The sequence below is a fragment of the Castor canadensis genome, chromosome 8 (assembly GCF_047511655.1).
Source record: "Castor canadensis chromosome 8, mCasCan1.hap1v2, whole genome shotgun sequence".
NCBI classification, from domain to species: Eukaryota; Metazoa; Chordata; class Mammalia; order Rodentia; family Castoridae; genus Castor; species Castor canadensis.
The window spans coordinates 88,456,284-88,470,833 of NC_133393.1; the positions used below are offsets into that span (position 1 = coordinate 88,456,284).

General features: G+C 55.0%; 1 protein-coding gene and 1 non-coding gene across 2 annotated transcripts; one reads left to right on the forward strand and one right to left on the reverse strand.

The window, feature by feature from the left end:
- Nucleotides 1-338: 338 nt before the first annotated feature.
- Nucleotides 339-10,763, forward strand: Tamalin (trafficking regulator and scaffold protein tamalin). Its single transcript, XM_020162408.2, has 8 exons — nt 339-680; nt 2,912-2,961; nt 4,803-4,857; nt 4,960-5,062; nt 6,504-6,597; nt 6,701-6,767; nt 6,915-6,981; nt 7,409-10,763. The coding sequence occupies exons 1-8, from the start codon at nt 429-431 to the stop codon at nt 7,912-7,914; spliced, it is 1,194 nt and encodes a 397-aa protein (XP_020017997.1). The 5' UTR covers nt 339-428; the 3' UTR covers nt 7,915-10,763.
- Nucleotides 9,808-9,933, reverse strand: LOC141410628 (small nucleolar RNA SNORA51). The gene has a single exon (XR_012435463.1). It is a non-coding gene; the product is annotated as a small nucleolar RNA SNORA51 (small nucleolar RNA).
- Nucleotides 10,764-14,550: the final 3,787 nt, after the last annotated feature.

The following is a 14,550-nucleotide window of genomic DNA, read 5'->3' on the forward strand; positions in this document are numbered from 1 at the left end:
ATTACCCAAACTTCCTTGCATTGACCCCTTCCTTACTGTGCCCCCTCGCTAAAGCCATCCATTCCCATTTCAAATTTCGCGCAGTGGCTCTTTACAGAACCCCCTTCAGGTATCACGTAGACCCCGGCCCCGCCCCGAGATACCCTGTCCGTCCAGCTCCCGTCGGCGACTAGGTTTCCCTACATTGGGCACCCAGGCCCCCAAGTTTCCCCAGCCAGGCAGGCGGTGCGCGCTGTGGGCGGGGCTCCGGGACAGCGGTTCCCCGGGGGCGGAGCCTGCGCGCCGGGGGCGAGACAGCCGTCGGCCTCGCCCCACGCCACTCCTGAGCCTATAAAGGGAGGCGACACGCGGCCCGCTCGGCTGGCATCCCCCAGCGCCGCCAGCGCCGCCGAGCGGAGCGAGTGCCGCGTCGCAGGGGCGCAGGAGCCATGACCCTCCGCCGACTCAGGAAGCTGCAGCAGAAAGACGAGGCGGCGGCCACCCCGGACCCCGCCGGCCGGGCTCCCGATTCGGAAGTAGCTCCCGCCGCTCCGGCCCCGACCCCGGCCACGGGCCCCCCTGCTGCAGCTGCTACCCCTGGACCCCCCGGGGATGAGCTGTACGCGGCGCTGGAGGACTATCACCCTGCCGAGCTGTACCGCGCGCTCGCCGTGTCCGGGGGCACCCTTCCCCGCCGAAAGGTGCGTCCCCCTCGCCCCTGCGCCCCGACTCTCGGTGCTCCCAGGGTCCCTTCCTCGGGATCTGCTCAACCTCATCAGCGTCTGATGACCCCCACAGCATTCTCTCTTTAGGGTCCACTGATTGCCTCACGTTCCCCTGACCCGGGTCGACTCCCCTTGGCCCACTCCGCAGAAGGCGCAAACCTCCCCACCCACGGCCCCCACCTCCATGCCTCCCCCAGTCTCGGTGGCTCTCACCTCCACTCCACACGCGCCGGCGCCCCATCTTCTCCTTCCCTCCTGCCTTCACTCTGCCCCAGCGTTCCCTTTCTTCACTCGCTCCAACTGGTTTTCTGCCCCCCTCGCCCCGCTCCCAGTGTCCAGGTGTCTTGAAGCTCTCAGGCAGGACCCCCTCTCCCTAGCCTCTCCTTTTCGACTTGGAGCGCAGAGGGCTAGTGATGGGGTTCCCCCGCTCGCCCCAGAGAACTTAAGGGTCCTAGAGCCCTCACGCCGAGGAAGAGTGTGGGGCATCACTGACCCCGGAGAGCACACCCTACCGCGGGGTCGTCCGGGCTCATGGATTCGGGGCCTGCTGCCTTGCCCAGAGTCTGACGTGTGGGATGCGAGGGCGCCGGCTCCCTGGACTTCAACCCGTACCGGACGTGGTGGGAGGGGTCGCAGGGCGCTCAAGGGGCAGGAAGGATGCGAGCCGCACCCGACATTTGCGTCTCCCTGTTGGAGAGGCTCTTCCTCCGGCCTCAGGAGACCTGAGCGCTTAGAGACCCTCTCAGTAGAGACTGGAAACCCAGGTTAAGGAGTGGGAACTGGTGGCTTTTCCCCCACGCAGTGCCCCCTCCTCCCCCCCTCCCCCGCCCCCAGCTTCCCCTGCCCCCATACAATGAACAGCTTGTTGAGAATTTGCATTTTATGAAAATCGGGTTGAAAGACAAAGGGGTCTCTCTCTGTGCTGCCCAGTCCTTCCTCCTTGGCCCATTTGGGAACTGTCCTACCCCCCGCCCCCCAGCTAATCTTTGGTTCTGGAGAAAGAGGGCCCCCTTCTCTTCCTTGCCTTGGGGTGACTTGGGAAGGAGAGTTTAACAAGAGCACTGAGCAGGAAGGCCCTGGGCTGTTTTGGCACTTGGGGAAAGGGCTGGTCCAGGATGGGGTTTCCTTCAGAAAACAAAAATTTCCAGACGGAGAGAGACCACTCTGGTTTATCAAGGGGTCTGAAGAGTCAGGGGCCTTCAGCTTTGTCACCTCTCCTTGTCAAAAGAACTCCTAATTTTATTCTTCAAGTATAGTGAAACTGACAAGTGTGACAATAAGTTTTTCTTTTTTTTGTCCCAGAAAATACATAGCAGTGTTGAAAAATCCAGCTTAACTGCTGGTTATCTGCAGCAGGGATCCACAGCTGGGCCCTGAAACAGACTTAGCACCTCTGTGCCCTACTCTGCCACATTCAGGCTAAGATTGCTATCTCTCCAGGCCTGGGCCCCTGATCTGAGCTCTCCCAAGCTACTGTCTGTGGCTTAGACCTTACATGGAGAGACCTCATTGTCAAGGGGTTCCTGGAGTATGCCTTGATGGGTGAGCCCAGGACCCCTACCCTTCTTTGAATCCCACTGGGGAAGAGCCCCTGCCTCAGTTTTTGGGGTCTAGAAGGCCTGAGCCCCTACAGACATGGGCCTGGAAGGTGAAGACTATTGTAGTGTCATGACCCACCTAGCCTAGAAACCAGTAGGAGCCTAGAAGATCATGGATCCTCCTTTTCTTTTTTGGTTGAACTCAGGGCTTCACACTTGCAAAACAGGCACTCTGCTGCTTGAGCCACACCTCCAGTCCATTTTACTCTGGTTATTTTGGAGATGACATCTCAGGAACTATTTGTCCAGACTGGCCTTGAACCATGATCCTCTCAGCCTTCCAAGTAGCTAGGATTCCAAGTGTGAACCACTAATACTTGTATGTGGATACTCTTAAGATGAACCTCAGAGGTTCATCTGAAATGCAGAATAGCTGTGTCCCCGAAGTCCCAGGGGACAGGATAAGGCCTGGAAGTGGTACTAATAGTTGCACTCGACAGTTACACCAGAACCAAAGCAGGTGGAGCTGGGAAGGGACAGACAGGCAGCAAGTAGGGTGCTATGCCCAGAGCTGGAGCCCAGATGAGGTACCTCCCAGATCAGGACTCTCAGCCTCTGCTCAAGGACATGCCCTTCTCACCAGTCTTTCTTGACTGTTTTCCTGCCCAGGGCTCAGGATTCCGCTGGAAGAATCTCAGCCAGAGTCCTGAACAGCAGCGGTGAGTCACAACCCCCTCTCCCAGCCCCTGCTGTGGCCCAGAAGAGTAAGGTGCTGGAGTGGCGGGGTGGGGGGAGAAGAGGGAACACATCCGACACAGCATCCTTCATTCTCCCACCCTTAAGTATGGCTCCCCCACTAGGAGCAGGTGGGGGTGTGGGCTGTGTGTAGGGGCGGCAGAGACAGGAGGTGGGGACTTTTGAGTCATTAGGTACTCCTCATCCACCCCCAGTCCCTGTCAGTTACCCCTCCCTGGGGAGATCTGGATCAGCAGAGGTAGAGAGTGGGGGCAGTAGGAAATGTCTGTGGGGAATGTCTAAGTCTGGCCTCCAGGGCTTCCCCATGCCCACTTAGCTCAGCAAACCCAATGATCCCACACCATAGCCACGCTATGCTATGACCAGTGTCTTGAATCTGGCCAGCCCTGTGCTCAGAACTTAGTCCCTATGCGGGTCCCATCCTGTGCTAACCTTTTTAGGAAGGATCAGAGGGATGGACAGAGTAGATCCTCACTTCAGGACCTGGGAGTCCACAAGTCCCTTCTCTGCCTATGTCCCATGCCTGATTTGGGCCTGACTTCCTCTGAACTTGATCAGCAAACTATGACCTACTAGCTGGATTGGCCTGTTTGGCCTTTCAGCTAAAAATTGTTTATGTATCTATCTACATAACATATATCTCTTTCATAATTTTAAAGGGTTTTAAAAACAAAAACAAAGAGCAATGTATGACAGAGGCCATATGGGGCCCTCAAAGAAAGCCTAAAATATTTACCATCTGGCCCTTTGCAGTTTTCCGACCCTTCCAGAAGCCCAGAGAGCACTGGGACAGATGTGAAACTTCCAGGCCTACTCTAGGACCCACAGGGAAAAGGCCTATGGTTGGAGGAGTGAGGGGCTCAGGTGGGAGGTGCTACACAAGGGGTGGGATGTGTGTGTGAGACTGGGAGCTGAGGGGTCTGGTCTCCAGGGCCTTTCTGAGGCTGCCAGACTTGAAGGGGCCTTCGGAGGCAGCTTTAACTCTGCCTCTGGCTGGCGGGAAGGAAGGGGGTGGGGTGGGCAGAGGAAACTCTGGGCTCCCCCAGCAGGGGAGGATCTGGAGCAGCTCCAGAGCATTGTGTTCAGTGGGCAGGCTTTCGGTGCGGGAAGGGGCGGCCTCAGGCTCCCCTCCCCCAGCCCTCACATCTGGTGGGCCAGCCCCACCGCAGCTGGGAGGAGCAGCTGTGGTCTGCTCAGAGAGAGCCTCGTGACTAGCCTCTGGGGGTGGGGCTGTCCTTTCCCCAAAGCTGTGGAGCCTTGAGTCTCCAGGCTGGGGCTGAATCTGGGGCCTCAGCTAGTCAGTGAATATATTCTGGGTCTCACTAGAAGGACGGGGTGCTGCTCGCCAATGCCATCTGGGGGCTAGCCATTTCTCAGTGCCTCCCTTTCCCCTCCTCCACAAAAGTGGTTGGTTTCTGTGCAGCTCCCTGAGGCCAATTTCAATTGGGTCTGGAAAGGACATTCCAAAAATCTGTGAGGAGTGAGTTGTCACTGGAGACTGTGGGTCCTTCTGGGACATTCTAGACCAGACTTCCGCATCCTTGCGAACCAAGCTGTACAACTGCCATGCTACTATTTTTTGTTTGTTTGTTTTTGTTTTTGTTTGTTTTGCTCTTTGAGACAGGGTGTCACTACGTAGCCCAGGCTGACCTGGAACTGACTATACAGGCCAGGTTGACCTCAAACCTCCATCCTCTTGTCTCAGCCTCCCTAGAGTGTGTGTGCTGCAGCAGACTTAGCTCTGTCACACTCCTTTTACTCCACACTCCTTTACTACTAGTCTTGACCCCTGTGTCTTCTGCAGGAAGGTGCTGACCTTGGAGAAGGAGGATAACCAGACTTTCGGCTTTGAGATCCAGGTGGGAGAAGCTGGGCTGGTAGGGGTGAGGGGTCAGGAGGGCAATGTGAGAGATGGATGGACCTGCCTGCCCCAGGGCTGAGGGTTCTCTTATTTGTTACAGACTTATGGTCTTCACCACCGAGAGGAGCAGCGTGTGGAGATGGTGACCTTTGTCTGCCGAGTTCATGAATCCAGCCCTGCACAGCTGGCTGGGCTCACACCAGGTGGGGCCTGGGTCCAGGACATAGGGCTCTGGGACAGTGTATGAACTTATTCCCAAGAGAGGCATGAGAAATCTTTCCTGAAACCAATCCTCCTTGCTCCTCCTAGTTTGAGAAGGCCAGGAAAAGAATGGATAGAGTACAGGCTTTGGATCTTGCACAGTCCTATCTGCAAAATGGGTTTAATACCATTCTCACATCACAGTGCAGTGAGGGGGTTCTCTGGGCACAGCGCCAGTGCCTGGAAAATGGTGATGCGACTGCCATGCTTCTGTGCTGCCTCTGGCAACCCAGGATGGGCAGGAGCTAGGGAAGGAGCAGCATTCCACTAGTCAGCTTGATACAGGCCATTAGGGCCTCCCCTGCCCTGACCTGGCTCAAGCTGAGTACTTAGGTTACATCCTCTAAGAAGGAAATGATGCTCCAGTAGGAGACCCTGAGACTGGGCAAATGTGGAGCCCTCAGGTGCCAAGAAGGGGCAGCCTGAGACTGCATTGACTCCCTCCACCCTGTTCTGCCAGCCCCTTTGTCTGTTGGCCCTTCCCTCCTTGTCTGCTTATTTGCAGCCCTTGGTATATTACTGCAACTTTGCAAAGTGGTTTCCCCTCCACTCTCCCTCCTGATCCATCCTTGACTTAGCCACAGCAGGGGGTTCGTACCCCCTTTTACAGATAGAAAAGGAACTGTTAGAGAAGCTTGCATGCCCTGTCTGAGCCCAGGGCTCAGCAGAGGCCCTGGACATCAGAAGCTGAGGCTTCTCATGCTTGAAGCCAGTGTTGGTTCCTGGCTGGATGCTACTCGTATTGCCCCTTTCTTGTCTTGATTGGGTCTCATGACATGTGTAGGCTGAACAGAAATAACCCAACTCTAGGGGCAGTTCCAGGAGCTGGGAGGGCTCAGCCTTTGCACTAACTTCCTGAGGGTTAGTGTGTGAGGTCCTCAGCACCTAGACTGGAGTACTGTGCCTGGACGAGCTGGTGGTCACTGTGGGCAGGGAGAAATGGCTGTGGTTTCTTTGTTTGTGGCACTGGAGATTGAACCCAGGGCCTTGTGTATTCTGGGCAGGCACTGTACAACTGAGCTACATCCCCAGACCTATTTTTATTTTGAGACAGTGTCTTGCTAAATTACCCAGGTTGCCCTTGGACCAACCATGTAGCCCAGTCTGGTCTCAGACTTGAAATTCTTCTACTTTAACCTTCCAAGTAGCTGGGATCAAGGCATGTACAACCATGTCTGGCATAACTGTGGTTTTGTGCATGTGATTTAGATAGGGTAAAAAAAAAAAATGTCCAGGAGGTCTCTCCACAACTGAGCAGTGGGGGAAGGAAGTTCACTAGTATTCCTCGGGGTTATCGTCCATCCCCTTTCTGGCCGACACAAGGGCTAGACTTCTTCCCTCAACGCTTGTGGAGCAGATGCTGACCTCTTCTCTGCCTGGCAGGGGACACCATCGCCAGTGTCAATGGCCTGAATGTGGAAGGCATACGGCACCGGGAGATTGTTGACATCATCAAGGCATCTGGTAATGTTCTCAGGTGCGGACTAGGGTGCCTTGGGGCCTGAGGGACCCTGCGGTTAGCCTCTTTGTGTTTCCTCAGCCTGCAGGCTCCCTTAACCTTTGCTCCCTCAATTCTTTAGACTGGAAACTCTATATGGGACGTCAATCCGGAAGGCGGAACTGGAAGCTCGCCTGCAGTACCTGAAGGTGAGTGGCCAGTCTCCACCTTCCCCTTCCCAAGCCCTTTCCTTCAGGCCCTGCTCTTTAAGGCGTTTATTCATCTCTGTCTGAACCTCCCTTAGCTGGAAGGCTTCTGCCACATCCTCAGGGTGGCTTGGGGGTTGTGTCTTGCAGCAAACCCTGTATGAGAAGTGGGGAGAATACAGGTCCCTCATGGTGCAGGAGCAGCGGCTGGTGCATGGTGAGTGGCCCGGGAGTGGGAAGGGCTGCCTGCTCAGCACCCACATTCCTTTCTGCGTCCCCCTCAGAACTGCTAAGATATCACTACCCTAAGCTGATGGACACACGTTTAGTTCTCACAGTTGCTCTCTGAAGTGAAATATTAGATGGTATCACCTCCATCTTCCACATGGGAGCACCAAGGCTCAAAGAGCTTTTCAATCCTGTCATGGCCTTTGTGTCCTAAGTGGTCCTCATAAGGAATTGAGTTTATAATTCCTGTTTTTCAGATCAGGAAGTTGAGGCTCAGGTTTGTGCCGTGCCAGGGCCACATAGGTGATCAGTAGGAAGGAACTGGATCTCCCACCCTGCCCTTTGACCCTCAGCTTGAGGACCCTCTGGCCGTACGGAGGCCTCAGGGCCCTCCCTGGTGTCTTCTGCCCTGGCAGGCCTGGTGGTGAAGGACCCCAGCATCTATGACACGCTGGAGTCTGTGCGTTCCTGCCTCTATGGTGCGGGCCTGCTCCCCGGCTCGCTACCCTTCGGGCCTCTGCTTGCTGCACCCGGGGGGCCTCCTGCGGGCTCCCGGCGGGCCCGGGGTGACACCGATGATGCCGTGTACCACACGTGCTTTTTCGGGGGAGCCGAACCGCCGGCGCTGCCGCCCCCGCTGCCCCCCGCGCGCGCCCCCGGCCTGGGATCCGTGGAGGCCCCGGGCTCTGTGCCCTGCCCCGGGGCGCGCACCACACTCAGCCGCAGTGCCAGCGTGCGGTGCGCGGGCCCGGGCGGGGGTGGTGGCGGGGGCGCGCCGGGCGCGCTGTGGACTGAGGCCCGGGAGCAGGCCCTGTGCGGCCCCGGGCTGCGCAAGACCAAGTACCGCAGCTTCCGCAGGCGGCTGCTCAAGTTCATCCCGGGACTCAACCGCTCGCTGGAGGAGGAGGAGAGTCAGCTGTAGGGGCGGGGGAGGGCGGGGAGGTATTTATTTATTTATTCATTCGTGACAGCCAGTGCAAAAAGTGGGAGTGGTAGTCCCGGGCCCAGAGGACCCCAGGAGCCCAGAGCTGCGGGAGAGGGTCCTTGCTAGCCCTGACCAGACTGGTTGGTTCAAGGCTTGACTTTGTTTGCCAAGCCAGTGGGAAGCCCAGGCCCTGTCTCTCCTCCTCTTCTAAACCACAGAGGGAGCTGGGGCAGGGGGAGAATAGGCCTTCCAAATTTGGGAGAGGTCTGTGGGCCAAAGATGGGTGTACTATCCTATAGTCTGGATCAGTAGTGCCTTGTGGGGTGTCCAGGAAAAATCCCACCTGGGGTGGGGAACCCTGCCCCACGAAGCCCTCTCTTCAGCTTTATTTGCTCTCCCATTCAGCCTTGGGGAGAAGTGGCCCGTGGTGGGTCACTCCCCCATCCTACACACACACACACACACACACACGCACACGCACACGCACACACACACACACTAAACGGTTCCAGGGGGCCCTGGAGTGGGGCAAGGTGCTGGTCCCCTCCCTCTGGCCTTGACTCCTAAGGGCTTGGCCCCTTCCATGGGCCTGTAACTAAGTGGGGTCCTGCCGGTAGGGGTCCTGCCGGTAGGGGTCCTGGATTCTGTGCCCTTGGGGAACAAGGACAGTCATGTTCAGGTGGGGTGGGCCAGCACAGACTGTACCACAGTTTTGCCTGTTGCTTCTGAAGCACAAAGTGCATAAAATTGATGGGTTTTTTTTTGCATCTGTGTCAGCGTGGTAACTGCCTGTGGGGGAGGACTGGGTTTGGGCAAGCTCTGACTCCACTGTTCATCCCCCTCCAACACACACACACACACACACACACACACACTGTATTTTGCATCTTATTTTCTTACAGCCTGAAGCCAGTGAAATCATCTGGGAGATTTTAACTGACATGTATGAGCCTGAACTGAGGCCCACACCCTTTTCAGAACTTGGGCCTCTTGTCTTGTCCCCAAATACCCACAACAGGTGGTGGGCACGGCTTGTCTGAAGTCCTTAACTATCCCCGTGGGGATGCTTGCCACCCCACCTCCACCCCACAATCCCCTCTACTCCCCATCCCCTCCACCCCTCTGCTTCTGAGGCCTGCCTTGAGGGCAGAAGCCAAATCTACAGAGGACTCACCGCCACCTGTCCCACCTGATAGGTTCAATCCCAGATGGCTCCATTGTTCTAGAACTCCCCAGCCGCTTCCCTGTGCTCTCAGATGCGGTTCCACTGGGGGCACCTGGCTTCAGACCCCTTCTGGGTCTCTGCTCTGGTTCCTCCAACAATAGATTCCTTCAGCACCCCTTGCCTCTGTGAGACTTTCCCACCCATACTACAGTCATTGCTGCCTCTGGGCTAACCTTGTTTTGTTTTTCACCACACTCTGCATTGCCATCTGAAATTGTCTCCACTTTGATGGGTTTTGGTTTTTGCCCTACCCGCCCATTAGGATGGGTGCATGCACGCTCCTTGCAGCAGGCCTCAGGGCCCTTTTTTCTGTCTTATTCACTGCTTTATTCTTGCCCAGTCGTAGCACACAGTAAAATCTCAATACAATGTGGGCCAAAGTATCTCCAAAACAAGGTCACTACTTTCCTTAAGCTGACCCAGGAGGTGAGCTGTCCAGGGTCACATAGTTGGCAGCAGAACTGGGCCTGGGGTTTAAGACTCCTGTTCCTGTGTGCCTCCCTGGCAGTGATCATTATACAGATGGTCCTTCCCCAGCCAGGCCACTACCCTAACCTCTCCTGCCTACCGACTTGCATCCTTTATGACTTTTCTGCTTCTTTCTTCCCCTTGGGCATACAGTTAGGGCGATCTTTTTTTTTTTTTTTTTTCTTTCTTCTCCCACCCCATGTCTTTCCATTCACAATACAGACCAGACACGGCCTAGGCTGAAGTGTATATGTGGTAGGTTTACTTATCCACTTCTTTACTTTTGGTGTAAGAACACAGCCTGTAGTAAGCACCAGGAGGCCTAGGGTGATCTTTTCAAAAAGGAAATCTGGGGTTTCCTTCAAAAAGAAAAGCTGGAGGCATGGCTCAAGTGGTAGAGCACTGCCTAGCAAGGTTCAAACCCCAGTAACCACAAAAGAAAAAAGAGGGAGGTGGATATCAGATCACAACCTTCTATTGGAAACCCATAATGGCATCCCGTGGAATAAAAAAATGAAGTTCAAACTCTACCATCGCTGATTCATAACAGGTCCCTTTGAGCAGACAAATTACAAAAGGCATCCCTTTCTCTGGGCAGACAGCAGTCACACAGGCCCAACAATTTGCCAACTGGCAGCCTTTGTGCAGTGCCTAACCTGTGCAACTGTATTGGGATGCCCTCCACATTCTGCTCTGCACCTCTGCCTGCAATCTCACGTTCTTTTTCCTTCCACAGCCACGTTACTCTTTCTCTTCTTAATCCTCAGCTATGCCAGGCTGTCTCTGGCTTTGGCCCATGCTGTTCCCTCTGTCTGGAATACTCTTTCCTCAGCTTAACATCACCTCCTCAGAGAGTTCAGGAAACAAAGCTGACCTAAAATCATTCCCTGTTCCCATTATTCTTGATCTCAAGTCCCCTGTTTGTTTTATTTTATTCTTTATAGTATGTTCTCCTCCTTGGTAATTATACTGGCTTTTTTTTGTGTATCTGTCTTTTGCCCTTGGAGGACAGGAGCCTCAGCCTTGTTTAAAGTTGCACCTTGGGAATGGAGTAGAGTTCAGTGGTGGAGCACTTCATTGGTGAGGTCCTGGGTTCAATTTCTGGCATCACAAAAATAAATAAGCAAATAAATAAAAACCAACCTATAAGTCAGTAATGTTGCCCCTGCATGGCCTAATGCTCCTAATGCTGAGCCCACCACCAGCAGGTGTTCAGGAGACCCTGCTCAAGGAGTGGATGTCCCCTTGAGCCAACACTGGATAGGTAACCACCACGGCCACACACAACGGCCCCTCCCCCGTCCCACCTGTAGCTGGTATCGTGGGCCCCTCTCTGGAAGTCCCTTTGGGGCTGGGTGGTGGCTAACCACCTGCACCTGGCTGTCTTGTCCTTCCTGGTCTAGGAAAGGGTGGGTGCAGTTGGTGAAGAAAATGGAGATTCCCCAAGCTCTGTGTTTGAACAGCTGCTCCTCAGTGAGGACAGACATGAAATCCGTGGGGCTCAGGTCTAGGGGCAGGGCCCTCACACCTTTATTTCCAGAGCCCAGGGCTGCTAGGAGACCAACTGCCTGGGCACCACCCTGCACCTTACTGGGATTGGGGGCTCAGGGTCCTCTCTTGACTTTTTTTCCAGTATATTCCCAGTCAGTCTCCTGCCAGCCTGCCCCCACCCCTTGCCAGGCAGCTGGTCTTGGGAGTCGTGCCCCTGCCCCTCACCCAGGTGAATGGGGCTCCTTGCCAGCCAGCCATGCACACCCAGTAGAGGGGGAGGAGATCCAGGGTGGGGCTGGATCCCACCTCTCAGCTGATGGATGACGGCACCAGCGCAGCAGCCTCCTGCCGTGTAGGTGGGTGACAGGGAGTGACTAATGTGCGAGCTGCAATGCTAAAAATTAACCCAGAGATCGTGTTTGGTGGAGGGGGTGGTGGTGGATGGGAAAGGAGCAGGGATGGAATATTGTGTGGTTGGTATTCCCCTGCCTGCCTCCCTCCTCCCCCTCCCACCAGCCTTCTGCTCCTCTCAAGGTCTTAGGGGTTCTGGGAGCCTTCTCCAGCCCCTGGGCAGAAAGGGCCCCCAGCATTCCAGGGCAATGCTGCCAGGAGAGTGGACTCCCAGGCAGGTCTTATTCATGTGGGGTAAGGACACAGTCCTGAAGATGGCATTCTGGTCTGAGGTTCCCACAGAGCCCTGTATCTGCCCTCATCTCTCCAGCATAGTGGCTTCCTGCCCCCAAGACCCCTGGTCCTGTCCTCTCTGCCTGGGCCAAGGGCAGTGAGCGAAGCAGAGACAGCTGGAGCACACAAGGGCAGGTTCCTGTAAGGCTGGATTTGGGGCAGCTGCACAAAAGGAAAGGATAGGGAACTATCTCCCAGATGGCTCAATATACCTCATACCAGGTGAAGCTCAGATGCGCTCGGGTGAGCTCCACACCCCTCATCTGATTTTACAGTATATCTGATCTGTGTGTCACTGTCCCATTTTACAGATGAAGAAACTGAGAATTACATTGAGGTAGCATAGTTGGTACCTGGCAGAGCCAGGATTCTCTCAGTTCTGTCTCTGTAGCCTACAGTGGGGAGAAGGAGAGTTTCCTGTAGGTAGGAGTTCAAGGGTAGGGTCAAGGAGATGTTGAGAAGTGGGTTGAACCTGTAAAGCTGTAGGACTCATTTATGGAAGAAAGTGGGAATGGGGGAGGCATAGGAAAGATGAGACCTGAAAGAGCAGGGTCTGAGATGTGCCAGATCCCACAAAAGGAGGAAATCAGGTTGAAAGGAGTCAAGGTTCCATGTGGGTGCTGTCCTGGAGTGAGGTGAGAGCATTTCCATCAAGTGAGGCAGACAGCAGAGCTCTTAGAACTTGGTTCTAAGGGTCACAAAAGGGGTATGGACTTAGCGTGTGTAAGAAAACCTGGTAGAAGTGACCCTAGAATACTCTCATTTTCCCTCCAGACCAAACCAGATAACCTGACCTGACTGACAGCAGAAGTGAGACAGTAGCAGGCACTTTCTGCTCACCATTCAGCTGCTGGGGAAGTGAGGGATTGTTGTGGGATTCCCCAAGGTCAGCAGAGACGTCAGGCTGCCTGGTCCTGCGTTGACGGGTGGATGAAATGACCTGAAGGAGGAAATTATGTGCTCAGAGAAGTGAGACAGAAAGGGGACACAGGGCGGTGAAGAGGGGACCAAGAAGGGCTCCTTAACAAAGGCTAAGAGCCAAGAGATGAAAACACTGCAGAGTTGAGTGGGTGTACTGACCCCTGCTGGTGACCTGAAAACACTGCACTTCTGAGACCTGACCACACCAGTCTGGATCCTGCTGCCTTCCTCAGCAAAGGCACCTGGGTGTCCTATGCTGGGTGCCGATCTGGCACTGACCAGGCATTCAACCAGTAGTGATTGAATGTAGGTATGTCTGCGTGAAAAAATGAGCAGAAAGCTCAGAACACTGAACTTTGATTTCAACCAAAATACTTCTTGTGGTCCTTAAATTGGTGGGCTGGGATGGCCTGCGGAGAGGAAGCACGCTTTGTAAATATCCAGACACTGGAATTTTTGCCGTGAGGAAGACCTCCTAAACCTCAGCCAATCTTCCCTTTCTGGAGATTGGCCTTCCAGGAGAGAACATGCAAATTTATACAAAAAAGTGAAATTATGCAAATGCTGCCTCTGGCTCACCTTCCCCACTGCTCCCCTACAGTCACGAAGGCTCCCTCACAGCTGGTCTGTTCTGCTCAAAAACCCCCACAGTGACAGTCTCCCAGTTCCCAGCACATGTGGCACCTTCTGGAATACTCCAAATTTCTCTGATTGAATGAATGCAAACTTGATATTAAACTACAGCAGCAAATTACACGGGGGACATTTAACAGTACTGGGGCTTCTTGGTACCCTTAAGATTCTGGTTCAGGAGCTCTGACGGTGGGCCGGGGCATCAGTATGTTTAAAATAACGCCAAAGATGGGTGCTGTGGAGTGTTCCCATAGTCCCAGCTACTTGTGGGCAGGAGGGTCTCTTTGGGCTCATGGTGGTTCACCTCTATAATCCCAGCTGTCCGGGAGGTAGAGACAGGAGGATTGGAAGTTGAGGTCAGCTTGGGATACATATCTCAAAAACAAAATAAGGGCTGGAGAGCCGCTCAAGTGGTAGAGCGCCTGCCTAGCAAGCTAAAGGTCCTGAGTTCAATCCCCAGTACCGTCAAAAATAAATCAATAAGGACTGGAGGCGTGGCTTAGGTGGTACGGGCTTGCCCAGCAATGCGTGGAGCCCTGGGTTCAATCCAGTTTGCCAGGGGTGGGAGTGGGGGTGGGGGTGGGGTGGAGAGATAAAAGTATCCCAAATGCTCCATAAAGATTTACTGACTGGATGTTGACTGACATCAATGCCTTCCCGCCAACACCTTGGGACTCCAAATACTAACAGACTAATCCCCCCTGAAGTGTGTCTTTTCCAGAGAGCAGGAGACCTGTGCTGCCTTCTCCACAGACTGGGAACTCTTGGAGGGCAGGGATGCCAGCAGATACATCTGTGTTCCCACTTTGGTTGGATGGGGGGCGAGACCCAGTGCTCAGGGGTGGATACAGGAGAAAGACGTAGGTTGAAGCCTACAGCAGGCCAGGACTTCCCAACTGGTGCGTGCCCTTCAGGGTTTCACGTCTTGACCAGCTGTTGGGGGCTAACAGGGGAAGATCAGACTGGGGGCGGTGCTGGAGGTTGGCGCCCCAAGGAGGCTGCAGGACGTGGGTGAGGTGGGGCGGAAGGCGGGTGCCACCCCAGTGGAATCAGATGGGCGCCGCCCTCCCCACCCTCGCCCACCCCGCGGCGGAGAGGCTGAGGGCTGACTGCAAAGGCAGGTCCCATCCTGGGGGCGCAGCCGCAGAAGCTGAGTGGGGGTGGACATGGGGACTCAGCGTTGTTTTGCTGGGATCTGGGAGGAAAGCAGG

Bases quoted from the DNA above. Each gene is read 5' to 3' on its own strand.
- Tamalin (XM_020162408.2), top strand. From the start codon at position 429: ATGACCCTCCGCCGACTCAGGAAGCTGCAGCAGAAAGACGAGGCGGCG. The intron at 681-2,911 runs GTGCGTCCCCCT...TTTCCTGCCCAG, and splicing joins GCACCCTTCCCCGCCGAAAG to GGCTCAGGATTCCGCTGGAA. The intron at 6,768-6,914 runs GTGAGTGGCCAG...TGTGTCTTGCAG, and splicing joins CTCGCCTGCAGTACCTGAAG to CAAACCCTGTATGAGAAGTG.